This window comes from Astyanax mexicanus, chromosome 22 (genome assembly GCF_023375975.1).
Source record: "Astyanax mexicanus isolate ESR-SI-001 chromosome 22, AstMex3_surface, whole genome shotgun sequence".
Classification (NCBI taxonomy): Eukaryota; Metazoa; Chordata; class Actinopteri; order Characiformes; family Acestrorhamphidae; genus Astyanax; species Astyanax mexicanus.
In genome coordinates this window covers 28,175,558-28,203,327 of record NC_064429.1, presented here as the reverse complement: position 1 = coordinate 28,203,327, position 27,770 = coordinate 28,175,558, and the positions used below count along the sequence as shown (strand labels likewise).

The 27,770-nt window shown below is 37.3% G+C and overlaps 2 protein-coding genes across 4 annotated transcripts in view; both read right to left on the bottom strand.

The window, feature by feature from the left end:
* c5 (complement component 5) overlaps positions 1-19,485 on the bottom strand; it is a 40,093-nt gene extending 20,608 nt beyond the window's left edge. The window contains exons 1-22 of one of the 3 annotated variants that reach the window (XM_049470478.1): positions 19,356-19,485; positions 17,631-17,826; positions 16,379-16,532; positions 16,170-16,240; positions 15,925-16,019; positions 13,215-13,297; positions 12,888-12,978; positions 11,536-11,641; positions 11,315-11,447; positions 11,014-11,129; positions 9,788-9,988; positions 7,651-7,854; positions 6,816-7,022; positions 6,090-6,248; positions 5,135-5,261; positions 4,845-4,916; positions 3,566-3,751; positions 3,090-3,161; positions 2,165-2,359; positions 1,983-2,070; positions 510-592; positions 51-190 (exon numbers count right to left, since the gene is read on the bottom strand). In XM_049470478.1, the coding sequence (XP_049326435.1) occupies positions 51-190; positions 510-592; positions 1,983-2,070; positions 2,165-2,359; positions 3,090-3,161; positions 3,566-3,751; positions 4,845-4,916; positions 5,135-5,261; positions 6,090-6,248; positions 6,816-7,022; positions 7,651-7,854; positions 9,788-9,988; positions 11,014-11,129; positions 11,315-11,447; positions 11,536-11,641; positions 12,888-12,978; positions 13,215-13,297; positions 15,925-16,019; positions 16,170-16,240; positions 16,379-16,532; positions 17,631-17,826; positions 19,356-19,423 (2,847 nt within the window). In that variant the 5' untranslated portion in view covers positions 19,424-19,485. The remainder of the gene's footprint in view (positions 1-50; positions 191-509; positions 593-1,982; positions 2,071-2,164; positions 2,360-3,089; positions 3,162-3,565; positions 3,752-4,844; positions 4,917-5,134; positions 5,262-6,089; positions 6,249-6,815; positions 7,023-7,650; positions 7,855-9,787; positions 9,989-11,013; positions 11,130-11,314; positions 11,448-11,535; positions 11,642-12,887; positions 12,979-13,214; positions 13,298-15,924; positions 16,020-16,169; positions 16,241-16,378; positions 16,533-17,630; positions 17,827-19,355) is intronic. The other 2 variants (XM_007243862.4, XM_049470479.1) reach the window with 2 other exon arrangements.
* A 1,034-nt stretch (positions 19,486-20,519) lies between these two features.
* prdm12b (PR domain containing 12b) lies at positions 20,520-26,333 on the bottom strand. Its single transcript, XM_007243863.4, has 5 exons — positions 25,860-26,333; positions 23,755-23,945; positions 23,488-23,643; positions 23,012-23,126; positions 20,520-22,437 (listed from the first exon to the last, which is right to left on the bottom strand). The coding sequence occupies exons 1-5, from the start codon at positions 26,077-26,079 to the stop codon at positions 22,007-22,009; spliced, it is 1,113 nt and encodes a 370-aa protein (XP_007243925.1). The 5' UTR covers positions 26,080-26,333; the 3' UTR covers positions 20,520-22,006.
* Positions 26,334-27,770: the final 1,437 nt, after the last annotated feature.

The window sequence follows — 27,770 nt, the reverse complement described above, 5'->3', positions numbered from 1 at the left end:
CAAATAATCTGGGATTTGGTCTGTTAAAGTCAGACGATTGGGAAGCTTACTGTTGTATCTATGTCGTTCTGATTGTAGACTGAGCCCTTCAGCTCTATCTGTTCCCCACGCACCATGGAGTATGGCAGCGGTACATCCACACTCAGCGCCTGGGTCACCCGCACCTGCACAGGGTCGGCCACACAGATCCCTGCAAAGAGTCTGATTAATCACTTCTTAAAGTCTTAACTAATACAATTTAGGTCATTTATGGGTCATTATCTGAATTTGCACCCTTTTGCACTCATTCAAAACAATCAGAAAAATTACTCATGGTTTGGAATTCTTTGACTATTTATCATATTTACTTATTTTTCCCAGCTTTACTTTTTATTTCCTGTCTTGCATGTGTCTAAGCAAGGACAAATGTGTGTAGTTAGCAGATCTTGTAAAATCAGGATTCCTGACTACATGTACCTCCATTTTTCACCACCTGGTGGTGCTACAACAGAGCATTTGTCTTATCTTACCATTGTTGAACACCCCAACAGCTTTCATCTCCCATGTGGTCAGAGAATCTGGAAGGCTTTTAGTGATGCTTAGTGATCTAGACCTACAGGCAGTATAGTATAAATAGATCAGATCTCAGTACTGAATCAGCATTGCTATAGGCAATATACAAACTCACAGTCATTGCTAAAGAAATCTTTCTGACAGTTTCCTGTACTTTTAAGATTAAAGTGATTAACTCAGTATATCAGGATATTCTTATGAGCCATCAATATTGTTAGGAATTAAGCATAAGCATCACGACAATACATATGCCAGTTCATGATGTTCCACAGGATTCTGTTTTAGGGCGACTTTATAGTTCTTTGTACATGCTTCTTTTTTATGTCATATTGTAAACAAATATGGAGTTATCAAACCTATGCTGATACCTCTGGAATGTAATCTAGAGGAAGATGGATGATCACAAGCCATCAAACCAAGCTGAACTGCTTAAATCTTTGCACCAGGAGTAAAGGCATAAAGTTATCCAAAAGCAATGTGTAAGACTGGTGGAGGAGGACATGCCAAGATGCATGACAACTTTGATTAAAATCAGGGTTATTCCACAAAATATTGATTCTGAACTCCTAAAATATTAGTGTTGTTGTTTCTAAATGAATATAAAATTATCTTCTTTGCATTATTTGAGGTCTGAAATTATGAAAGCTCTGCATCTTTTTTGTTATTTTGGTCATTTCTCATTTTCTCCAAATGAAAGAATGTAGGATAAATGTTGTCAGTTGTTTATAGAATAAAACAACAATGTTCATTTCACTCAAATATAAACCTATAAATAGTAAAATCAAAGAAAATGATCATTTTGAAGTGCTCTATTATTTTTTTGCCAGAACTTTATGTCTGTATAACACAAATTATAAAAATTCTATAAATATATTAAATACCTGTTTATACAGTGAATAATGAGGAAGAATAATATTTAAGCTACTTTTAACATAGTTTTACAAAGGCTACAGCTTCACAGGTCTAATTTATATAGTTTTAGATGCACTTTCATTTTCAATCTCACAGTTATATGATGTTACTGCATTCTTTCTTTAAATGTGACACTGTAATACATATCAACAGTACATCCACTGTATATCTTCAAGGCTGACAGGTCAGTGTATTTAAATGCTCCTCTACATTTTATTACAAAAAAACAATACCATGTTAAACGAAGACATAAATACTGAAAATCAGAATATTGGACTCAGAACTGTATAAAAACTGAAACTAATAAATGAAATGTATGCACATCATCAGCCTAATATACTGTTTATGTGTCCATCAGGGTATCAGATTTTTTATGAGGCCTAAATAATTAAATAATTAATTCAATAAATATATACATTTTTTACATAAAAAAAGCAATAAGACTTATACAATAAATACGATAATATGAATCTAAATGATAACAAAAATAGTATATAAGGTTTTAGTATTGTTCTTACCTGCTAACTGCATGCTCCTCCCACAACCAGCTTTCTGGAAAGTAGCTGCGAACCTGCACTGGCGCCACGTCCTCCAGGAACTCCACTTCTGCACTCAGCAGACATCATTAACAGTCTCTTGATGATTAAATTGTTTTATAAGAGATCAAGTTTTCATAACTTCAATCATAACCAAACGATACCTGAACGACTTAGAATGATCCTGTCCTCAGTTTTTGAGCGAAGGTCTTGGGCAAAGAGGCAGCATTCTAAAAACGCCCGCTTGCATCGCCTGTCTTCCACTTTCAGTCGCTGGGTGCGTTGAAGACAAGTCTCCAAAGTCGGGAAACTGTCAGTTCCAGCCAAGCACCATAAATGGAATGGCTTGTATTTTTCGGCTGCAGGACATAAAAACATAAACATTTTTTTTAAGATATTTCAAACAAACAGTGTTTAACAGTTCACACTACAGCTCCTGGTTGTTGGTGGTGCTATTTTGCCAAATACACACTACCTGCCTGCCATGTACTTGAAGAAGAATTAAGAAAACATTACATGATGGCTACATTGTGGGGAACTTCACATTATATCATATATTTGGGTTAAGTTTAGGTTGAAATAAGATTACAATTTTTGCATATGGGTAGTCAGTTAAGTTTGGATTTAGTTTAAGGTGTTAGGGTTAGTGTTTATGGCTGTTTATGGCTGATTCTCAATTGCATACTAATTACTAACACTAAATAGTTTAGACTATGGAGTGTGTATGCAGCTAGATACAAATGGTCTAGGTTTAGGATAAGGTATTAAGGTGTATGCTTTGTAATATATAACAATCATTAGATTCGTAATTAAATTGCTTCTCTGGGTTACGTCAGTAATTTGTGCATATTCAAAACTCTAATACAAAGGATGCACTGAATGTTAGGACAACCAAAAAAATGAGGTTAAATAGATTATACAGAACAATGTAATTTTTTAAAGTAGGACCAAAATATTTTGTAATTTATTTAATGTATGCAATGGTGTCAAAATCAATATAAACCTGCCAAAAATATGTTCAGTTTAGCAAAAAATGAGCATCCAAGAATAATATATTGTGCAACACTAATATTTCAGAAACACACTTACCTTTTTGCTTAAACTGATCATTCAGTGGTATAGTAGAGCGTTTTGTCCTGACCACAGTTTTGTGGGTCTCATCTGGAATTTGAATAAAAGAGAACTAAAAAACATCCTTTTTTTAGCCCACTATCATAATAATTCCCTTTCACATATAATTAGTTACTGTCAACCATGAAACAATGCAATGAAATATAATTTGATTTCATGAACTGAGTAAAATATATCAAGGTACTTTCTGACTCTGACTATTAATCAGGCAAGATATTATAAAAGTCATAATTATTACATTATTTTCTAATACTTTTAATGAAATCAACCAGCTCTCTGGAATGTAGCTGTGAACCTGCACTGGTGCCACATCCTCCAGGAACTCCACTTCTGAACTCAGCAAACAACACTAATAGTCACCTTTTCATTAAATAGTTTAGAAGAAGACAAGTTATTGAAATGTTTTCATAAATTCAATCATAACAAAACGATACCTGAATGAATCCTGTCCTCAGTTTTTGAGCGAAGGTCTTGGGCAAAGAGGCAGCATTCTAAAAACGCCCGTTTGCATCTTTTGTCTTCCACTTTCAGTCGCTGGGTGCGCTGAAGACAAGTCTCCAAAGTCGGGAAATTGTCAGTTCCAGCCAAGCACCATGAATGAAATGGCTTGTATTGTTGGGCTGCAGGACATAAAAACATAAACATTTTTTAAAGATATTTTATATATATTTATATATATATATATATATATATATATATATATATATATATATATATATATATATATATATATATATATATTTTTTTTTTTTTTTTTTTTAAGATAAACAAACAGTGTTTAACAGTTCACACTACAGCTCCTGGTTATTGGTGGTACTCTTTTGCCTGCCATGTATTTGAAGAAGAATTAAGAAAACATTACATGATGGCTACATTGTGGGGAAGGTCACATTATAACATATTTTGGGTTAAATTTAGGTTGAAATAAGACTAAGAAATAAGATTAGATACTAACACTAACTAGTTTAGACTATGGAGTATGTATGCAGCATAGATACAAATGGTCTAGGTTTAGGATAAGGTAATAAGGTGTATGCTTTGTAACATGTAACAATCATTAGATTTGTAATTAAATTGCTTCTCTGGGTTACGTCAGTAATGTGTGCATATTCAAAATTAATAAAAAGGATGCACTGAATGTTAGGACAACCAAAATAATTTGAGGTTGAATAGAATATACAGAAGAATGTAATTTTTTAAAGCTGGACCAATATATATTGTAATTTATGCTTTTTAATTTATGCAATGGGGTCAAAATCAATATAAAACATGTTCAGTTTAGCCCAAAATATTAATTTCAGTGCATCCCTACAAAAAAAGCATCCAAGAATAATATATTGTGCAACTGTAATATTTCAGAAACACACTTAACTTTTTGCTTAAACTGATCATTCAGTGGTATAGTAGAGCGTTTTGTTCTGACCACAGTTTTGTCTCATCTGGAATTTCAATACAAAGGGACTTACAAAACATACTTTTTTTAGCCCACTATCATAATAATTCCCTTTCACATATAATAAGTTACTGTTAACCATGGAAAAATGTACAATTTTAATAAATGTAATTGGATTTCAGTATTCAATTGAGTAAAAAATATCTAGGTATTTTCTGACTCTGACTATTAATCAGGCAAGATATTATAAAAAGTCATAATTATTACATTATTTTCTAATACTTTTAATGAAATCAATCTAAGAATACACCTGAACTCACCTTTTTCCTTCAACAAATCCACGAAGGAAGGAGTGGAGCGCTTGGGTCGGACCGCAGCTGTGCAGGCCTCATCTGGAAAACAAGGCCAACTCTGTTCAACACAAATCCTGGAAAGTATTACTTTTTGATTTGCTCAAATGGAGGACGAGACAAGGTTAGGACTGAATGTGACATATGTGACTTGTATTTCTTGAGGACAATGCAACTGAGCTTCACTATTAACCAGGCATAATGACCCATCACCTGTAGACCATGTGTCCAGGTACACACTGTAGGCTATTATTATTTACCTGCAGTGGAGGGCATGACATTAGCATTGGTGAGAAAAGTTAGACCAGCACGGTGGAAGACATCAATGTTGTTTCGGCCTCCTCCTCCTCCACAGCCCAGGTCACTGTGCTCGAAGTGTCGAAGCACCTGTGGGAATGAAATCCATTTTCTTTCTTAATTTCACCAATTTTGCTAGGCTGATTGTCCCATTCATTCAGCTGCTAGTCAGCTGTATATCCCCTATCACTAGTGATGGTGAAGTCAAGTGCATGCCTCCTCCGATACATGTGAAGTCAGCCACCGCCTCTTTTCCAACTGCTGTTGATGCAGCATTGTCGAGTAGCATCACAACACACTCGGAGAAAAGTGCAGTGACTTGGTTCTGATACATCAGCTCACAGATGCCTTGTGCTGATCAACATCACCCTAGGAGTGATGAATAAAAAGAGCGTCATCTACCTACCCAGCAAGAGCAAGGCCAATTGTGCTCTCTCGCGGCCCTGGCAGCTGATGGCAAGCTGCATGACTGGGATTCAAACCAGCATTCTCCTGATCATAGTAGCATCCAGATATTTTAATGTTATATAATCGCTGCCCTGAGAAAAACATGTAACTGACTGATTTTTATGTCTCTGCAATAAACTACAATGTCTACATTACATGGCATTCCATTGAACCATAGGTCCATTATTCATCATCTAATCCTAACACAGAAACTGAATAGTGGTGTGATACAGGGTTCTATGTTAATGTTGTTAAAAATTATAGTACTGTAGTTATCAGAGTAAAGAACTAAAGTGCATGCGTTTATTTTATGTATCACAGTTTTTGAGAACCACTGATGTAGTAAAATAAAAATAGTCAAAAATATAAATACCTGTTTTTCATTGGACTGTGATGATAAACTTTATTGTCGTAAAGTATTGAGTGTATACCTCAGATCAAAAAAGTGAAAATAAAAGTGAGTATATTGACCTTGTTCATTGGGTCTTTATCATTGGATCGCAGGTTGTACAGGGCCATATCCACAGCTGACAACGCCACCAGAGAACTTAGACTATCACTCTTAGTCTTCACTGAGAGCTGGAGCTTATCTTTAGGTTTGTAGGCCTTGTCTGTGGCTGCTAGATTTACCTAGGAGGAAAAGAAAAAAACAATTCAGCAAGACAATAATCTAAAAACTGGTAGAAATAAGGAAATTTTTATTAGGTGACGATAAAGTAAAAAAAGACCCAACTCTGATAGTTTTCATTACTTTGCACATAATTACCAAATAATACTCTTTATGTTGTAAAATCCATGAAAACCCCAGACCATAAGTGGTTAAAATATAGGCCTACACTCCATTCAGAAAAAAAATCTATTAGAGAATTCATTAACAGTTCATTTGGATTGCACACTATAGATACTTTATAGAATTTTACTTACTTTAACTTTATTAATTCTATTTGATTAAGTGTTTATAATATTTTCCCTATTTTTTCCTTAACCAAACCATTACCCTGGTCCAAGTGTGACTATCTTTAAACAGTCTACAGAAACTTATAGTGTCCTATGCAAATACTGTAAAACCAAAGGTTCCTGTGACAACCACAATGTATTCTTTGATGGCACCAAATGACTCATTTTGCAACCTTAATTTCTAAGATTTTACAGTGCCAGTTAAATTATAAAAATAAAATATAAAGCTTCTGAAATTACATCTAGACTGTTGACACATTTCGCCTTGATGTCCAGCCAGACGGAGTCAGCCACAAGTTCGGCTCTCTGCTCTCCAGACAGGATGTAATAGACCAGCAGGCGGGCAGATGGTACCATATCAGCCGTCACCTTGAAGTTGATGTTCTGGCTCTTCTCACTTACTCGCTGGACTGTAGCAAACTTCACAACTTTGCCTTTTGAGACAATCTAGGGCAAGAATGAACAAGGGCCTTATAATACATAATGTTTGGCAAATTAAAATATTTGACCAAAAATGGCAAACAAATCCTACTTTTGTAAGTAAGTTATGAAGTATTCATTTATATAGCACTTTTCTAAGCAAAGTTACAAAATGCATCACAAGCAGTACAATAAGCATAAAATAAACTAGACCTTGTTCTGTATAAATTATTCAGTCTTCACTTAAATACCTTATTAAACAGTATATTGTTTTATTATTTAAGTCATACTGCAGTGTTTCTGCTAATGTTAAGTGTTGCTCTATACACAGCGGGGGGGGGGGGGGGGGAGTGTGTAAGGGAGCTGGCAGGGAGAGCCATCTAACAGCAGGTTTAAGTTCATTTTTGCACTCTTCTCGCATAAATAATATGAAATTGTGAGTGAAAAAAGAGATAGTTAAAAAAAACACTGTATGGTATTATCATGACATTTTTGTGCATTTGTCACTTTCAGTTTCACCACAAAAAATATATTTTATATTTAATTTTATTCTTGAAAACACAGGTACTTTACTTAATCTGTACTGAACCATGTGTAGTTGTTGTAAAATGCAAAAAAAAAAAAAAAACTCTCAGTGCATTCTAGATTGTTTTACCTGATAATTGAAAGACTTCAGTGGCAAATAATCACGATAAGAAAAGTAGATCTTGATATTTGCATAGCTGTCCACCTCAAATGAAGATAACTCAGAGGGTAAATCGATGTACAGAAAGCGTTGATTGACAGATTGGTAGACTTCAGTTTTGAGTTGAAGCTGAGCCTGGCTTTCTGGAGGGTACTGCGGGTCAGCGGTCTCGAACTGAAACACAAAATGTATTATTAATTATAATATATACAGTTGTGGTCAAAAGTTTACATACACTTGTAAAAAAACATAATGTTATGGCTGTCTTGAGTTTTCAATAAGTTCTACAACTCTTATTTTTCTGTGATAGAGTGATCGGAACACATACATGTTTGTCACAAAAAACAGTCATAAAATTTGGTTCTTTCATAAATTTATTATGGGTCTGCTGAAAATGTCACCAAATCTGCTGGGTCAAAAATATACATACAGCAACATTAGTATTTGGTTACATGTCCCTTGGCCATTTTCACGGCAACTAGGCGCTTTTGGTAGCCATCCACAAGCTCCTGGCAAGCTTCAGGTCGAATGTTTGACCACTCTTCTTGACAGAATTGGTGCAGTTCAGCTAAATGTGATGGTTTTCTTGCATGAACCCATTTCTTTAGCACTGTCCACATGTTCTCAATGGGGTTTAAGTCAGGACTTTGGGAAGGCCATTCTAAAACCTTAATTCTAGCCTGGTTTAGCCATTCCTTTACCACTTTTGATGTGTGTTTTGGGTCATTGTCTTGTTGGAACACCCAACTGCGCCCAAGACCCAACCTTCGGGCTGAACGTTTTAAATTTTCCTGCAGAATTTGGAGGTAATCCTCCTTCTTCATTATCCCATTTACTTTCTGCAAAGAACCAGTTCCACTGGCAGCAAAACATCCCCAGAGCATAATACTACCACCACCATGCTTGACAGTAGGCATGGTGTTCCTGGGATTAAAGGCCTCACCTTTTCTCCTCCAAACATATTGCTGGGTGTTGTGGCCAAACAGCTCAATTTTTGTTTCGTCTGACCAGAGAACTTTCCTCCAGAAGGTTTTATCTTTGTCCATGTGATCAGCAGCAAACTTCAGCCGAGTCTTAAGGTGCCTTTTCTGGAGCAAGGGCTTCTTTCTTGCACGGCAGCCTCTCAGTCCATGGCGATGTAAAACACGCTTGACTGTGGAGACTGACACCTGTGTTCCATCAGCTTCCAAATCCTTGCAGACCTGCTTCTTGGTGATTCTTGGTTGACTCTTGACCATCCTGACCAATCTCCTCTCGGCAGCATGTGATAGCTTGCGTTTTCTTCCTGATCGTGGCAGTGACACAACTGTTCCATGCACTTTATACTTGCGTATAATTGTCTGCACAGTTGCTCTTGGGACCTGTAGCTGCTTTGAAATGGCTCCAAGTGACTTCCCTGACTTGTTCAAGTCAATAATTCGCTTTTTCAGATCCACACTGAGTTCCTTTGACTTTCCCATTGTAGCTTTTGTAGCTGAGTCTAATCACTGGGTCAAATGAGCCCTATTTAAATGGGCTCATGAGAAGTCAACAGCTGTAGTCAATCAGAATCACTTACAAGAAGTGAAGAGGCCATGACATGAAGCTAATTTGATTGACACAACTCGCTACATCACCAAAATTGACAAATTTTGTTGCTGTATGTATATTTTTGACCCAGCAGATTTGGTGACATTTTCAGCAGACCCATAATAAATTTATGAAAGAACCAAATTTTATGACTGTTTTTTGTGACAAACATGTATCTATCACTATCACAGAAAAATAAGAGTTGTAGAACTTATTGAAAACTCAAGACAGCCATAACATTATGTTTTTTTACAAGTGTATGTAAACTTTTGACCACAACTGTACATAATATAGACATCTGCGGGGATCAAACACAGTGCCAGGATTTTGCAATTAGCTTTAGTGCTTCAACACTTAATAAGGAATAGTAAAAAGATTTGACAAGAAATATAATAAGAATATCAAACTTGTCATTCATACTGCAATGGTTCCTTATTTAACTGTATACATTTTACATCTAAATAACATCAAGAAACCCAAAAACATCTGCAGAGACATTCAGTGACATTAGTAAAATGGCAAGCACATCTTTACTCACAGTAAAATCAGCTTTTGCTGCATGTCCAGGAGTGTTCCAAATAAAATATACAACCCCGTCCTTCTGGGATGAATGAGTTATTTCATTCAGGAATCCTTGGAATCGTATCGGCTCCTGTTCTTGATTAGTGTTTGTTAAAGTTCCCCTCATTTTCACTCCTACTCCACTCACCGGTTCACCTAGAGGGTCTTTCACCAAGACCTACTTACACAAAAAGGAAAATAACTGTATTAGATTTTATTTTACAGTGTTTCTATTCAATCAAATTGGAGTAGCACTTATTATGTACAGATTTATGAACTTTTTCAGTCACAGTGGTCACTATTACAAACCTGGGCCTATATTTATCAAACTTCTCGGAGTAAGAATGCTGCTCTAGGATCAGTTTACTAAATTCTATTAGACAGCTGATAAGAGGTGATCTTAGATCAGTACATTAACTTTGCGATACTTCATAAATGAGGCCCTTTGTTTTGATTTACTCATTTTCTGATATTTAATGATAATTTACAAAAATAATAAGAAAGCCAAAAATATATACATTTTATAAGGCAAAAATTGGAAATCTATGACTAGTAACAACTCTGAATACAGTATATATGAAGCAAAGTCTAAAAACTGACGGTGAGTAACCACAGTGCATGTAGGCTAAACCTAAACATGAAAAAATGATGGTAGACACTTTGACTGGCCTGGAAAAAACACTGATGATTTGACTGGTTGGGTGACACCTTAGTCCTTGTCTGTCTCATTTTCTTCCTTCCTTGGTCTTTCAATTTTGTGTCTTGCTTTTCTGTCTGTCATTTCCCCAGCCTGTTTTGATTTCTTCCTCATGTGCTCTTTAAGCACATGACCCTGTTTTGTTGCTGTTTTGTCTCTGCCCTTGTCACGCCCTGTCATCACTGTACTCTGCTGTGCAGTTTGTGAACCAGCCCCCTCATTACCTCCCCCAAGTGTAACTTGTCTGTGTCTATGTATATATACCCCATGTTTTCCTTTGTTCTCTTTGTTCTTTGTCATGCCGGCTTCAATTAAAACTGCCCAGCACTTGCATCTGGCTTTCGACTCTGAGATGTTACTAGTTTGTAATTTGTCTTTTATCAGTAAATCTGAAATTTTTGGAAAGGGTTAACTCATTAAATGAAATGCCATTTTTATGAATGTGATTAACTACATGAATGCTTTGTTAGAGTGCTTTTTATTAATGGTGTGCAAACATGGCTTACTCGGATGCTGTATGGTAAAGTTGGCTTGATGAAAGGAGGAGTTGCAATCAGACTCAAGGTAAAAGGGGCATTAGCAAACTTCACATTGGACAATATTGCTTCCTGGGAGATTCCACCTGACAACAAATTAGAAGGTAACATTGCTTGCAAATCTAGTGCAAAGCCTTCCATAAACAGTTACTCCAACAAAAACAGGATTTCTTTATATATCCCTGATTGTATAACAATGAATAAGCATGTTTCCCAAGATTTCTGTACATAAGATACATATTTATTTGGTTGAGCAGGTTCTCAGACTAACCAGTTGATTCTTGCAGCAAAACGACCACATGAAGGAAATGGTTGTTCATATCCCGCAAGGTCATAGGCCCAGAGTCCATCTTGGACAAAGCACTTTTAATGTCCAGTTCAACACTCAGTTCTCCTTTATACATCTGAAAAAGGCAATAACCTTGTTAAATTAGTTGTACTAGAATATAAATGAATAGATTTATGAATAGAAACTTAATTTAGGAAAATTACCGTATAACGCATCAGTGTTGAAGGTAGCATTACTATAACGTTGTTACTGATGTATCCAAACTTTAGGAAGACCTCAGCTGAATCAACTGGTGTCCCACTCACATATCTGCAGAAACAAAATCAATGCAGGGAAGAAAAGCACACAGATTTACACTAGAGATCCACCAACATTGAAATGAAACAGAACAAAAATTAATCATTTGGCTGAAGGCCAGATACCAAATACTGAGTGCAGGTTTTATTTTTTTAATTTTAATAATTGTTTCATAACTGCATAAAAAATGTACAGAACCAGTTAAGTCAAGTTTTTAGTATTTTTTCCTACATTGTAAATAAATACAATAAATACTGAAGTCATCCAGACTATGAAGGAACATATAAGAAATCATGTAATAACTTGAAAGTGTTAAACAAATACTTTTAGGTTCTCTTATCTGGGGTGCTGTTAACTTGTGGTTTCTGAGGCTGATGACTCTGATAAACTTATCCTGTGCAACCGAGGACACTTTAGCTCTTCCTTTCCTGGGGCGGTCCTGATAAGAGCCAGTTTCATCATAACGTTTTTAATGGACTTAAAGATACTTTCAAAGTTCTTAATTTTTTTTTTCTTAACTAGTTTTTGCCATAATATGGATTGCAACATTCCTTAAATTCACTGTACACCTCTTTACAACTCAACTAATGCTCTCAAACACATTAAGAGGCATGAAATTCAAGTAATGAAGTTTAGCACAGCTGTAAACTTAAAGCTTGCATTCAAGGTGACTCTTCCTCATAAAGCTGAATGAGAAAATCTAGCCAAGGTGTACAAAGCTGTCATCTAAGCAAGAGGTGCTACTTTGAATAATCTAAAATATAAAACATATTCTGGTGTTTACTAAACAATTCCATGTGTATGTCTTTATAGTTTATAGTTTGTGACACTAAAATAATAAAATAAACACTGAATTTAAGGTATATACTTTAAAGTATGCTGTAGCTGCCACTTAGAAAACCCTCGGTTCCTCTCTTAGGGGAAACATCAAAATATGACAGCAATGAAAGTACTTTTTTTGCAGTGTTTGGCTGAATAATTTCTGTTTCCAAAAATTTTTTTTCGGTTGCCAAATATTTGATGCATCCCTGATTCACACATATTGATACATGAAAAAAAAAAATACAGATAACCTTTCTAAAATGTGTGAAATCAAGTTATGTTCACAATAAATTAATTTAAAAACTTTTTTTTTCCAAAAATATTCCTAATTAGAGGTAATCCTCTCCATTAGAGTTATGTACAAATGCAGTAGAGTTTTCATAAAACTATATAAACTGTTTAGTTTGATTGTGTTGAGTAGATCACGGAAACCTACTTGGCAAATATATTGATCTTGAAGGCCTCAAAGTTCACTATGCTGACGTAGTTATCCTCCGGCTGGATTCGCACTGAGATGCTGGGTAACACTGAAAGACAAAGTTTCAGACACCAACATATACAGAAACATCTAGTATAAAAACTTACCCAGACAATAGAGACAGTTACTCCAACAGAAAACAAAACAAGTCTTAGTAGTTCTCTTGAATGAGGAAAAAACAATGAGTAGGCAGGTGTCCCAATACTTTTTCCACATAGTGTACATCTTGTCTGCCAAATACGTTTAATAATTTACCACATTTCCTTTTAAAATTATATTTCTTACCGTATTCTTTGATTTCAAATTCAGCTGTAGCAGTTGTACTGAAGTCATTAGTGTAGGCAGCTTCTATTTTCCAGACCCCGAAACTGAGGATGGAGTTGAAGCATTAGTCACAAAAAAATTAGGCCCAATCCCATTTCTTTTTTTTTTCAAATTTCTTTCCCCATTTTCTCCCCAATTTACATGGCCCATTACCCAACCCGCTCATTAGACTTCCACAATCACTAGTGATGCCCCAACACCAGGAAGGTTTAGACTAGCACATGCCTCCTCCGATACATGTGAATTCAGCCACCGCCTCTTTTCGAACTGCTGCTGATGCAGAATTGTTCTGATACATCAGCTCACAGATGCCTTGTGCTGAGCGACATCACCCTTTGGAGTGATGTGGGGAGAGAGCGCCATCTACCCAACCAGAGAGAGCAAGGCCAATTGTGCTCTCTCAGGGCTCCGGTAGCTAATGGCAAGCTACACAAGCCCATTTGTACCCCTACCCCTTGTTCTCGAGTGTTACCCCTCCCCTTGAAACAGATTTACAAGGCAAAGGGTTGAAATCCTGCCCCTAAAAATTGGGTGAACCCTCAGCAGTTTCAGCACTTTAGCTGCTGTTTAACTAGTTAACTTAAGGGCATGGTACTGTATGTCTTTAAAAGGGGGCAGGTGGTGCAGCAATTAATTATTGTGCATTTCCTAATTCCTCTGTGATGGGGAGGTGAAATTAACTTTTATTAGCTTTTATTTTATTTTTCCATTCCACCTTAAATGCTGCAGCCTCTGCAGTCTGTTGTACCATTTAAGATGGAAGGGGGAAATTGATAAGCTATAAACTAACTCCTTGAATTTTTATGCTTGTTATGATTGCCATAAACATTGAAACCACACAAATTAACTATGGTAGTATTGTACAAGTTAAATGCTGTTCTTGGCAGTAATTTTGATTCTAGCCCACCGTTTTTCTCTTTCTCTTTCGCTGTCCTCCAGATTTAGATGTTTCTTTTGAAATCTCTTGTGTTCAAACTATTATATTGCCTATATATTGCCTGTGTATTTTACTTTGTATTTTTAAATTGAATTTGACTCTTTTTGTAGATCTTAGCTTTGGTTTATATGGTGTTTCAAACTGGTAAGAAAAGTGAAGATTTACATATCACCATGAAGGACTAGGCCTGAATGGTATGGTAATTTGATAATATATATTGTTTTTTCTAAAATGTTTTGATAATGTTCATTTATAGCAGGTCACTGATCTGTTTTTTTTTATCGGTTGCTAATAATTTATTGAGATTTATCTTACAAATGTTTGTTAGTACATACCTTAATTGTGGGCATTACTAGCTAGCAGTTTTTTGTGGGGATGTTTTGCTATTCATATCAATATTGTGTTGGAATTATTTTGTATTGAGAAATACATTGAGTTTTGGCCATGTTGTCCAAACTGATTCAGGGCTCTTGGGGCACCAAGAACCTTGGTGTTTTGTTAATGACCAAGGAAGTTTGTAGTTTGCTGTTTAGCTAGTGGTTCAGAGTAGTGAAGTGTGGTTGAGTTTTGGTCCTTTCTTTGGTGCCATCCAATTTGATTCTCCCAGTGCAGCTCAAATGTTCTCTAAACTCAACTGTTGAGAAATATTTCAAAGTTGCTTCAATTTCCAGTCAGCTGGGGGAAGTTGGACTTACATAAAAAAAATAATAATAATTGATTGAACATGTAGAATTAAAGTTAAATCTTACAACTATTCTCCCAAGTGAAAAGTACTTTAATTATGAAATCTTAGATGTAAAAAATGAAGGATACTTTACCTCATTCCGTATTAATGGTAGATTTTTAATAACTTTAATCAATATAACCTCTGGACTAACTTTTCATTATAAGGATTATGTACTGGTTAACTGATTGGCTTCTGTGTTGTGGGCAGAAAGAGCTTAGAAGTTATCATTTTCTCTGCTGCTGAGTGGCTTTATGTTAACTAATGGCTGCAGTTACCACTCTGCACTTACAGGGGTTGGACAATGAAACTGAAACACCTGTCATTTTACTGTGTGAGGTTTTATAGCTAAATTGAACCAGCCTGGTGGCCAATCTTCATTAACTGCACATTATTGCACCAGTAAGTGCAGAGTGTGATGGTTCAATTAGCAGGGTAAGAGCACAGTTTTGCTCAAAATATTGCAATGCACATAACATTATGGGTGAAATACCAGAGTTCAAAAGAGGACAAATTGTTGGTGCATGTATTGCTGGCACATCTGTGACCAAGACAGCAAGTCTTTGTGATGTATCAAGGGCCACGGTATCCAGGGTAATGTCAGCATACCACCAAGAAGGACGAACCACATCCAACAGGATTAACTGTGGACGCAAGATGAAGCTGCCTGAAAGGGATGTTCAGGTGCTAACCCGGATTGTGTCCAAAAAACATAAAACCACGGCTGCCCAAATCATGGCAGAATTCAATGTGCACCTCAACTCTCCTGTTTTCACCAGAACTGTCTGTCGGGACAATAAATTATTGTGGTCTAAAACCAGGTGTTTCAGTTTCATTGTCCAACCCCTGTATGTAGAATTATACCACTGTAAAAGGTGGTGTCTTCATTCACTTTAATCACTTGACCTTCGTTCTCAGTTCTGAAATTGTAATTTCATAAGTAGTGTATGCTAAGTGGTGTAGACGAAGTGGGATCTTATATAATATGGAGTGATGAACATTTTTCTTACATGGGTTTCAGTGGTATTTTAAATGGTGGAAGCAGTGGTTTGACACCATTGATGTCTGCTACTTCAATAACTTCCATCTTGGTGCCTTCAGGGTCCTAAAACACACAGATATGGATAAGTAAACAGTTAGAATTAAAGTCCTTTATAGTTTCTCAGTTACTGGCTTTGGTCCAAATAGGACTGTTTGGGGTGAGTTGGATGTCTGATATAGAATAAAACAATTCTGGATGTGTGGAGCAGCTTACAATGAACGTGAGGGAGACCGCTCTGCTGGACTTTCTCAATTCCGCGTTGAGAGAGTACACACGAACTTCAACTGGACAACAGAAGAAGAAAGCAGAAAATTAGCTCTACGTTGACCTCTTTATTTATGTAGGGTTTATGATTTTTAAATCTGCTTATTTTATCAGTTTGATGTACTACATATCAATTTCACAATACCCGAAATACTCACCCTTCTGTTCAGGAGTGTATAGCGGTTTGTCAGTCTGGATAAACAGAAAGCCATTCTGACGAGTGACTGGTATTTTCTGTCTGGTGGAGAAGGAGCTGGATACTGCCTCTAGATAGACCTCAGTCTGCTCTTTGCTGATGTCTTTTGGGTATATCTGAGGGCAAAAAGACCCATTTAAGACTTGAATACTCTACATGTTTTTTTGTATTATTTGTAGCAGATTCTAAGTAGACTGGGTATCTCACTTCCCCACAGAGTTTCCTGGTGTCCTAAAGGAAAAAGTGTCCATCGCACAATAAATGACTAATAAATACATTAAGCGAATCCTACATGCACCATGCTTTGCTTAGGAGATGCAAAGTAAAACTTGTAATTTTAGTATGCTTTAGGGGGACAAAACTTTGGAATGATTTTCCTACTTGGCAAAACCTTTACATATATAAAGCATTATAAAAGATGTTTAAAAGATTGTTGGAAAATTGTATGTTGTACATGTAGACCATCAAAAACTATATGATGAAACTGGCGTTCATCAAGAATGCCCCTGGAGTGGAAGACCAAGAGTTCCTTTGTTGCAAAGGATAAGTTCATCAGAGTTACCAGCTTCAGAAGCTGCAAGTTAGCATCTCCCCAGATAAGAGCACCTAAATGCTTACTAAATGATTCCCTGTGTTCTTTCATAGTCTGGATGACTTCAGTATTCATCTAGTGTAGAAAAAAAAAACAGTGAATAAGAAATTATTTACTCCAGATTAGCTCTTATAAACAAAGCCAATGGGCTGTTGGAGTGTTTCTTTAAAAGAGACACAAGCCTACACTATACACTGACATGCTATAGGTCAAGGGACAGGAACTAAAGTCGTGTCCCATGACTTTTGCCAAATCCCACAGAAGCTAAAGAATGCTGCACTGATTGTGGGAATATGTGTGGGGCCTTCTGCATTGAACGTGGATGGGATTTCTTTCAGAGTCGCTTTTCTGTTTGCACCGACGATTTTAGCCAGACGCCACCGGTCACAATCGTTACCATCTCCTTCACTGTCCGCTTCATTGTGGATGTACCAATGGAGATATTGGTATCACATGACTTTTGGCAGGTCAGTGTATATGAATAGGCCTATATCAGTAGAGCAGTAGAGTCTTCTCTGCACTGAAGCTAATGACAAACAGTTTAACTCAATACAGTACAAAGGTTAGAAGTATTTAATAGTTTTTTAAACACAGTTCAATATTGTCTGGTGTAGTTCTTTACCCGTAGAGTAGTGGAAGCTAGGAATTGATTCTGAGCATTGAGGATCACACTCTCTGATGCGTATGTTTTGGCGCACAGGAGGAGAGAGGACTTCAGGATGAGCCTTACGGTGGTCTCCTGTTCATAACCAATCAAATGAACCAGCACGGTCTCCATAGCATCAACTCGCCACAGTTTGGGTGCTGTGATGAGGTATCTGTAAAACAGGCAATACAGTAGGCTTTTAGCAAAATATTATTTTGGCATATTATCAGCAGTATTGCTGCTTATTCAATAGGGACTATAGCTTTCTACCACAGTAACTTCTGTGATCATGTATGATCTATATGATACTGTTTATTGCATATATCTGCACCTTATTCTCATCACAAACTTTAGACTGTACTGTGTCTCATGTCTGCTGTATTTACTGTATTTATTGTAGTATTTTACAATACAGTACAAACATTACATTACAGTACTTGCACTTTTGACCAAAGCGACTTACAATAGTCAAGTACAAGGTAATAGAAGTTTAAAGGTAAAACATCTTTAGATAGGGCTTAAGGAGGTCAAAGGGAAATAATAGGATAGAGGAGTGAAAGAGGAGAATAAGGAAATTAGGTTAGAAGTAGTTAGTGTGTTAGAGGTGTTAAGAGAATAAGAGCTCTTTGAAGAGCTCTGTCTTCAGAAGTTTATTAAAGATAGTGAGAGATTCTCCTGATCTGGTAGTGGAAGGTAGTTTGTTCCACCTTGGGGGAACTCTTTTAGTTCTGTGTTTTGCACAATTTGTTGCACATTGCACTTTGTTGAGTAAATTGTATTGTTTGTTCCATAACACACCCTGGTTCCTGTACCTATACTCAGATGGAATGATAATAAAAGCATCTTGACTCTCTTGACTTATTCATTTGGTGTCAAATATGTAAGCATGGTGTTCGTGTATTATGTCAAATACAGTTTATGTCATTGTGAGGGCACCTAAACGGCACCACATCACATTTTATTCACTAATAAAACCCTATACTGCTCTGGGTCCCATTATCTCTACTGGAAAAGGCACCCATTGGGACACTGTTTACAATGAGTGGCAAAGCAGGCACTTTATAACAGCACCCTTTTTCTACTAAAAGGGCAAATTGGCATCCATAGATTGGCAAGGATTAAGACACATTATTGTAATGGCTTCATGTAGAGGGCACAACATCACAATTAATTTCAAGAATTGCAACAATTTATTGCAGGCACTCAATCATAAGATATTTTTTTCTGACAAGAAGGGCACAGTTTAGCACTCTTTTCATGAAAAGAGAAAAACTCTTTTCATGAAAAAACATGCTATTTTGATGGATGCGGTGTGTGGTTTGTCATTATCTTGCTAAAATATATCTGGATTTCTCCAGATTCTCTGAATCTTTCATGAAAATATTTACTGTAGATGGTGTAGACTTTGAGGTTTCCAAAGTCTTTAATAAATCTCTAATAAATGCTCATTATATACCCATCTATGCAAGTTAGATGTAAATTACTCTCATTGCAGCTGATTTTATTAGTATCACTAACTGTTCTAGCCTTTTACTGCCCTGTCTTAACTTTTTAAAGTTCTATTAAAATGTGGGTCTTGACCAACAATAACATCTTACACATCTCCCAACCTTTTTGGACTTGGGTAAGAGTAGCAAATTAAATTTCCACTACATTTGATAGATTTATAGTTGTAAAACTACAGCTATAACACACACTTACGTTTTTTCCTGAGCCTCCGTCCACCGCAGCATGTTCATCACACAGAGCAGTAATAAAATCCTCATCATTTAATTGTGTATTTGCTCCGCTCAGTGTAAAATGAAGTCTGAGGTTACAGACTTGTGCTTAGAGCTCCTGAAAGTTTTGCTTGTTTTCAAGTTAATCATCAACTCAAGTGTCTCATGGTGCAAGAGCTTTCCAAAAACAAGTCTGTGGGGGCATGACTGGACATTGGTCTGTACTATTACCCTCAATACAGAGCTTACTGGAATCAGTGTAATGTTGTCATCAAACAAATGCATCACTTTCTTTTACAGAAAAATGCTTAGAGGTCAACTAAGGTCCAAAAAAATCACATAATTAAAAGTATGCCCTATTATAGACCTACGATGTTTTTAATTCTTGCATTTAACCCAGGTTTTAGATCAAATGAATCGACCAAAAGAAACTTTAAGTTGTTCAGACATGAAACTTGATCAACTTGCAAGATACCCACTGCTCAAGCTCCCAACTTTAACCCAGTCATCCAGAAGAAGCCACTATATTTCCTGTCTCCTAAAGAAAACATTTTAGAGGCATGCTATTGTATGGTCCAAATATGACTTAAATACATTTTAAATAATCCACATTCTAATTAGAATGAGATCTACAGATCAATAAATGGTACCATCTAATCCAGTGCTCTGACTTTGAATAACTGAATAACTTTGCAATAGCATATTATGTCAGAATGTCTGGTATTTTGTCTCACATCTATTATTGCTCTTATAGTAGCAGTAGTTGCAGTATTATTATTTACAGAATTGCAAATGTTTAAATAAACATTAACTTCACTCTTAAAACTAAATGGGATTAATTCGTTTTAGCAATGCCACAAAATGCATATATTTTTTTACAAGCGCTAGTTTGTGCACAGATGAACTGATCAATGTTGACACTGGGGCATTCCAGCATTACACAACACACTGACCTGATAACATAATGGATATACAATATTTACCCAGCTCTTGTCCATATTGTAAATATAGATTTGTTCATATAATTTAAAAAATGAAAATGAAGTTTTTATACCAGTTAAATAATTTAAAGATTGATCACGTTAAAGACACCATCAGAAAAATCAAACAAGATAACAGAAAGCACAGAAAACACTTGAAAGTAAAATTGTTTAAGTAATCATTTATTAGCATACAAGATGAATATCCAAAGTATTTGATCTTCGTTAAACATAGTATACATAATATAATAGAACAAAGTATTCTTCTTATCTTTAGGTTTTACATACATACACAAATAAAGTGACTGTTCGATAAATTGTGGGGGTAGAATTTAAAGTCATATTCACATTACTTTACATAATTTTACATTGATAATTTACAATACTGTGCTCTGAGGATTTTACTCTCTGTTAGGGAAAGGGGTGGAGGGGCTTGGGGTCAACTAAGACCAGAGGGGGAGGGATAACTTGCAGGTCTGTAGGTGGCACTAATGAGGCTCCTAAAACCTAAAAAAATGTCTGGTCTGGCTTAACTTTTAGCTGGCCGCCTTAAAATCTAATGTGATGCACTATATGTGACTCCATATCTTAAAATTAGATTAAAACAATATTTGTTCTTCTTAAAGCAACATTATATATCAGGTGTACCTTAAATTACAGCTTAAAATAACAATGTAAACATATTTTAAAGGTACAATGACTGCAATAGGGAGAATGGTGTCTGTCATTATCATTGGTGGAGCTAGTAAAATCAGCTTCAGTTGCTCTTTCTGGAAGTATCCAGTTCATGAAGGGAAGCTCAAAGCATGATTTGCATTTACGGCAGTGGAGTTAAAAGCGTAACAGTGATTTCTCCTCCACCACTGTAGGGGGAGCTCTAAAGCAATACACACCAATTCTCACATAAGGTTGCTTTAAGTGTTTATACATTGGAATTTGTTGTTTGAGAATATTTTAGAGGCTGTTAACAAAGTGGGGCATGCAAATATTCCTATATATAGGCTTTACTGTACTTTGACTTAGCACCTCTGAATACACTGAAATAAGCAATGCATTGTATTTGCTTGATTCAAATGCATTATTTTGCACTATGGTGAAATTTAATTGCACCAGCTTCAATGCATCACCTGTTGCAGAGCATCAGACCTAGCATAGGACTTCCACTCTTTCTACTCTCTGCTATTTCAGCCTCTGGAGAACATTCAACATGAACAACATGAACAAATCTGCCCTGCCTCTGGCGACCACCTCGTTAATGAGACCATGGCCTTTGGCAACATTTTGGCCCCTAGCCATATTCACTGATGCACCATCAATTGAGGCCACCCAAGGCAGGCATAAAGGTGATGGCTTGGGATGAGTTGGGTTGGGATGAGGTGGGCTTTAGATCATCTTGCGCAATCTGTAATACTCTGGGCATTAAATTAATCTTCAACCTTCATACCTCTCGATTTATGAGCACGATGCAAACGAAGCCCACGAGCTACCACACAGCACCCATCACCCATCCACAGACACACGTGCGCCAACGTGCGCTCAACGCGAGCCTAACGCGCGCTTAGACGCTCAATTACGCACCACCACCTTTAAAGCAAGTCCGAGCGCTCTACTGGGGCGTCTAAAGGTTCTGAAGCAGTTCAGCACCGCGGCCAGTTCACAGCACCATAGTCGGGATGTGGTGCACCAGCGAGGCCGGATGCGGCACCGCTGCCAGCTGAGGCGGAGGAGGGGGAGGCGGGGATGGCACTTGGAGACCCACCACCGCCCCAGAGCTGGGCGGCCGGTGGCGCGCGCTCTTCTGGTGCGCGCGCAAGCCGGCCAACTGCGAGTAAGCGCTCTGGCACACATGGCACTTGTACGGGCGCTCGCCGGTGTGCAGGCGCACGTGGTTGCGCAGCGTGGACGACTGGCTGAAGCGGCGGTTGCAGAAGCGGCACACGAAGGGCTTGTCCAGCGTGTGGATGCGCATGTGCGAGCGCAGGTTGCTGCGCGAGTTGAATCCGCGGTGACAGATGACGCAGCGCATGCGCCCTGCCGTGGCCAGAGCCGCGGTGGCGGCCGCCGTGTCGCACACGTGGAAGTCATCTGTGGGGGAAAGAAAGAGAGAGTGGGGCAGGTTAGAAAAAGGCCATTTAAGGATATCTACTATTGATGATAAGACAAAAAATATATACATAATAATAAGTCAAGGCCATGACTTAGTAAGACATGGGAATGAGATAAATGATATTAAGTTGTGGCGATTTCAGAAATGTAGTAAGATGTTGGGGAAAAAAAGAGTTTGTTGCTATTTATAAATGTTGACCACAAATTAATTATCTCATTTCCACGTCTTACTAAGGTGTGACCATGTGACTTTATTTGTGTTTTTATTTATGGGAATGTTACAGTATAGCTCTTTGTATCCTAAATATCTGTGTAAAACGTGACCGACGTTCATTTAATTAATCTCAAATAATTGATCAGCTCAACTAAACAGTGGAACCAACTGCTGATGTTCTCAAAAGCTCTGAAGAGAAAGAACCAGAAGGTGTTGTTTACTGTCACTTACTGTATAAAGGGTCACCTCTAGCTCTAGGCCAATCACAGGCATATGTTTCTTTTTCCTGACCCCTATACGCAGCTCTTATAAGCCTTAGGCAATCGTAAAGGATCTTACCATTCTTATGCTTCTTTTGATGCTCCTCTTCAATGCCAGGAACCCCAGGGATACCCAAAAAGGTGTTGTGGGAGTTTCCATACCACACCAGCAGCTCCTGATCTGGTGGTATCGTCTGAAGAAGAAAATAGAAAGAGTTTTTAAAAAATAATGAAATAATTTAAAGTAAATACAATAGCAAACATATGTGATTAAAAGAGATGAGTTTAAAGAACTTTTAACATTTTAGGGAACCTTTATGTCCACTTCTTTAAAACCTTAAAATATTCTTCGCACACTTTAATATTCTTTTTTTATATATAAAAATTGTTTTTTATTGCTCCAAAAATCTAATATTCTTCTGTGGCATTGCTTAAAGAGATTGATGTACTTTTATTTTTAAACCGTGTTCTTTTTAAGACTTTTTTTAAAAGATGGTTCTTTACAAATTCATATCTATCATCTTATTAATATTAACATTGTGATTCTTCACATACCTCTACAGCTTTGTAGAATATGCTGCTTCCAATCTGCACGACCTCCAAGTTCTGCTCCTGCTCATTACGGGCACATTTGATGTAAGTCATCCAGCTGCGGTGGTCCTCCTGACTAGCATCAATAAAGTAGCGCACTGTCCCATCTTCATTAAAAACCTGCATAAGAAGATAATTCAACAGGTTCAGGGACCTTCACACATACAACACACAACGTCATAGGTACATTTTAGTTTAACACACTCCAGACAAATGCTGTTCATTGCTCACCTCCCACATCAGGTTGTTGTTCTTGAAGAGATCCACATGCTCGGGGCTGATGACCCTGCCAGTAAAGGGACCCATCTCTGTGCCAGCTTTGATCCACGTCTTAGAGAAGATGCCCAGACCTTCTCCAGGGATTGAGCTTTGTGCGATAATTACTTCGCTGGGCAGCACCAGGCTGGAGAGCTTCTGCACCTCTGTGAATATAAAAGAGTGATGGAAGGTAAGTGATTGTATTTAAGTTTGTAAAGGTTCTTATAGACGTGAATGTAAGGTTCTCAGAGGTGTAGCACTTTAAGAGATTTTTATTTAGAGGTTCTTACTTTTATGGTTAAAACGTTTATTGTGGAATTAAAATGTATTTTTGTTAAGAAGAATTTTTGAGGGCATTTTATTTTTGAGAAAGTTTTTCCTTATAGTTTCCTTTTGAGGTGATATAAAACGTTTACACGGTTCTTATAAAACCCAACTATGCACAACAAGTTGTCGATGCATCTCTTTTTGCCATTATATGCTTTTATTTAAATGTGTTTTTTTATTTTATTTTTAATTAAAAACGTTAAAACAAATTATTACAAATTCCCACCGGTTTTAGACTCTGCCACAAGTTGTATAAACACAATTCCTCTCCTGAATTCCTTTAAATGCGTGCGTTTCAGCGCACATCGGTGTCTAAACGCGTTTTACACGCTTGTGCGGGAGCAACGGGACCCCTAAAGCCTCGCGACGAGCCAAATGAATGTTAAATACCCCTTTAAGGCGGTGAAAAGAGCGATTAGTTATGGCCTGAATGGGACGGGTCAGACATGCTCTCAAAGCAATGGCTCATTCCACACTCATTTAGCCTTTAAAGAAGTTCGGAGCAATGAATTTGCACTGGAAGAAATGAGGGCTTTATATGAAAAAAGGAAGAAAAAAGAGAGATGGCTAAGGAATTTCAGACCGATGAAAAATGAAAAGGAGATTAGATGGCTGACGTGGTGTGAATAGCAACAGTATTAGCCTTCACGGTACAGTAACGGCGGGACAGCAAACTTTATAAACCGCTGAAAGAAAGAAAAGGCTGTTCGTGGCTTCATGAATGAAAGTCTATCAGGAATAATAGAGCTTTTCTGTGTCTGTAGAGCGGCTCTCATTGCAAAACGTATGAATTTAATAGCCTTATTTATGTCAGGTCTTGTTAGGCTAAACACCGGAGCCAGCCATGAAATCTAGTTTGGCGTGAGCTTGAGTGCCACATAGTGATACACATAAATGTAGGGATTAGGGGATATAAAGAAGTTTTATTTCTAATGATGAAGAGAAAAGAGAGTTCAGCACTGGAATTTTTTGTGTAGATTCACTTCACTAAACAAAAAAATTAAAACAGGAAAAGAAACGCAATATTAGCAAATAAATAAAAACAAGACATGTTCTAGGAACGTAAAAATAAATCAAAGCAATATTTTTTACATTTCAGAGTCATTTAAAGTAAGCTATAAACCTGTTTGATTAACATTGAGAAGATGACAGAAAGCCTAGTGTTTTTTGTCTTTATTAAATTAAGAGCTAAGAAATTAAACTATGCTTTTAAAGGATAACACCCCAAATTTGTAAAACTAAATGTCATGACACAAACAAACTGAAACAAAAGCACTGCGCTAAAAGCTAATTTATTTCAGGCTTTTCAATCTAAGTTATTATAAAAGAAACAAATATGTAGTGTAGTTAAATAATTCAGTTGAAAGAACTAATGAGAATAATTTCAATAAAATCATTGCTTTAAAAGCGTACACTCTTTTAAAGTTTTCAAAAGAACAGTCACGTTTAAGTAATTATACACTAAACTAAATAATAGTGAAGATAGGAAACACTTTTAAGAGTTTTCACAAATTACTTAAAACCGTTATTTTACAGTTATGTTTAAAGCAAACATGAAAACATGAAAACAAATAAAGATCATTTTTTTTATTGCAAACAAATCTAAAAATAAGCGCTGATGGTTTTTTAAAGTCTTCGGTTCAAAAGCAAAAAATTAAACACACAAAATAAAGTAACAAACAAATGTTTTAAGAGCATACAAACGAAATCAAATCAAAGTATGAATGAAGTAAGCGTTCCTGAAGGCTCACCTCCAGAGAAGGACTGCGCCAGCACCTCCGCGGTGAAGGCTGTTTTTGGGCTGACGGTGTTGCTCTTCTCCTCGTACAGCTGCTCCCCCAGCACGCTCCTCCACCTGCCGTACAGGAAGCTGTGCAGGATGTCCGAGGTGATGATGTCGGACAGGGCCAGGCTCTGCTGCTTGAGTCCAGCCTTGAGGGCCAGCGCTTCGGCGGGCAGCACGGAGCCCATCGCGGATGCGCTTTTTGACAGGAACGTCCTTAACGTCTGCAGAGCCGAGGGGTTGAATGAGACTGCAGACAGTGTGCGCAGTCTAGAGAGGTATTTTGCGATACGAGGCTTTGACAGTCAATTTGGATATGCTCTCTCGTGGTGCGCGCGGGAGTTGGGAATGTTGGAAATGTGTCGCCTTCGGAGGGTCCCGGTGGGCTTTATATGCGTGAGGTCCAACCTGCGGTCATTAGTTATTAATGAGGCTCCCCTTGTGCGCGATACACTTGTTCTAGCAGAGAGAGAGGGGCTCTTTATTGAGTGGCCAGTCATTTGGTGGTGGAGGTGGGTAGGTGGGTAGGGGGGTTGTAGGGGGGTATGGGTGTTGGGGAAGGAGGAGGAGGAGGAGGAGGAGGAGGAGGAGGAGGAGGAGAAGGAGGGGAAGGGTGTTTAGGGGGGTAGTGTTTAGAATCCAACCAACACGTTTAGGCTTAAATAATGATAAGAAGACTAGCCTTGCGCGCGCCCGCGTGCATGCATGCGCGCCCTGGAGACAGCACCGAGTCCCAGCATGAAAAACAAGCTGGAGAGATGGATTAAGAGTGGGGGGAAAAGATGCCAGGTAAATGTTATTTGGACAGAAAAAATGAGCGCGTAGGAGGACGATTCTGGAGTGAGATAAGTGAGCCAGTATTGTGAGCCAGAGCTGGAGAATAAATAATAAATCAATTAGTTAAAATAACAATGACGAACAATGGTGAAAGAGGCGACTAAAACAATTTACAAAACGCGGACAACGTGAAAAACAGTTTATGCAATAAACAAAGACAAATAAATTGATAAAAAGTATAACTTAAGATATAAAAAGATATATATGTAAGCGAAATTATTTCCCCCAAAAAAACGATTATTATTTTGAATAAATCGTGGTAAAATATAATATCTTGTAAAAACTTCATTTTATGTATTGAGTTGTACATATCTTGAACATAAAGATAATAAATATAAACACAAATGTTATTAAAAAAATCACACATATTTTTGAGACGGCCGCAAAGACACTAACCCAAATAAACTGGATTTAAACTACATTAACTCTACACACATATCGTTTTACTTTTTATTAAAGGAGCCGAACGCAGACGCACACTTGCGCACACAATCACAGTGAAATGAAAAGCCCATATCCAGACTGAACAGACTTTAATGATGTTTAGATTTTTCCTGATGACTCGAGACCCAGTTTTTAATGATGTGCCTCGAGCTCAGTAATATGCAAAGCCGTCTGGGTCAAGTGTATCTTTCTTTCAGTCCTTTTCAGGCCAAAGTGATTTAATATTCATGGATATTAATTTAAAGTCCTTTAGCATTGTGAGAGGGGGCAATATGGGCTTTTCTTTCAATGGTCCCACGTCTTTCCCACTTCTTTCTTTCTTTCTTTCTTTCTTTCTTTCTTTCTTTCTTTCTTTCTTTCTTTCTTTCTTTCTTTCTTCTTTCTTTTTTTTCTCCAGGGTTGATGGACTGAGCCTAAATGGGCACCCACCAGCCCCCCTTCTCCTCTTCTCCAACAGGGAGGACATCTTTATTCCTACTCAACTCTCTCCAAACTAATGTGGTTTGAATGAAAAGTGCTGCAAATCAATCTTTCACGGCGTTTTTGAGGCCAATTTGACATCCATGCACTCGTCTTTTCTTTGGACTGACTACAAGGA

What these genes read in the sequence shown, in the direction of transcription:
- prdm12b (XM_007243863.4), bottom strand. Translation starts at nt 26,079, where the DNA reads ATGGGCTCCGTGCTGCCCGCCGAAGCGCTGGCCCTCAAGGCTGGACTC. An exon ending in ACAACAACCTGATGTGGGAG is followed by an intron (nt 23,644 to 23,754) that starts GTGAGCAATGAA and finishes CTTCTTATGCAG; the next exon opens with GTTTTTAATGAAGATGGGAC. An exon ending in TCAAAAGAAGCATAAGAATG is followed by an intron (nt 22,438 to 23,011) that starts GTAAGATCCTTT and finishes TTTCCCCCACAG; the next exon opens with ATGACTTCCACGTGTGCGAC.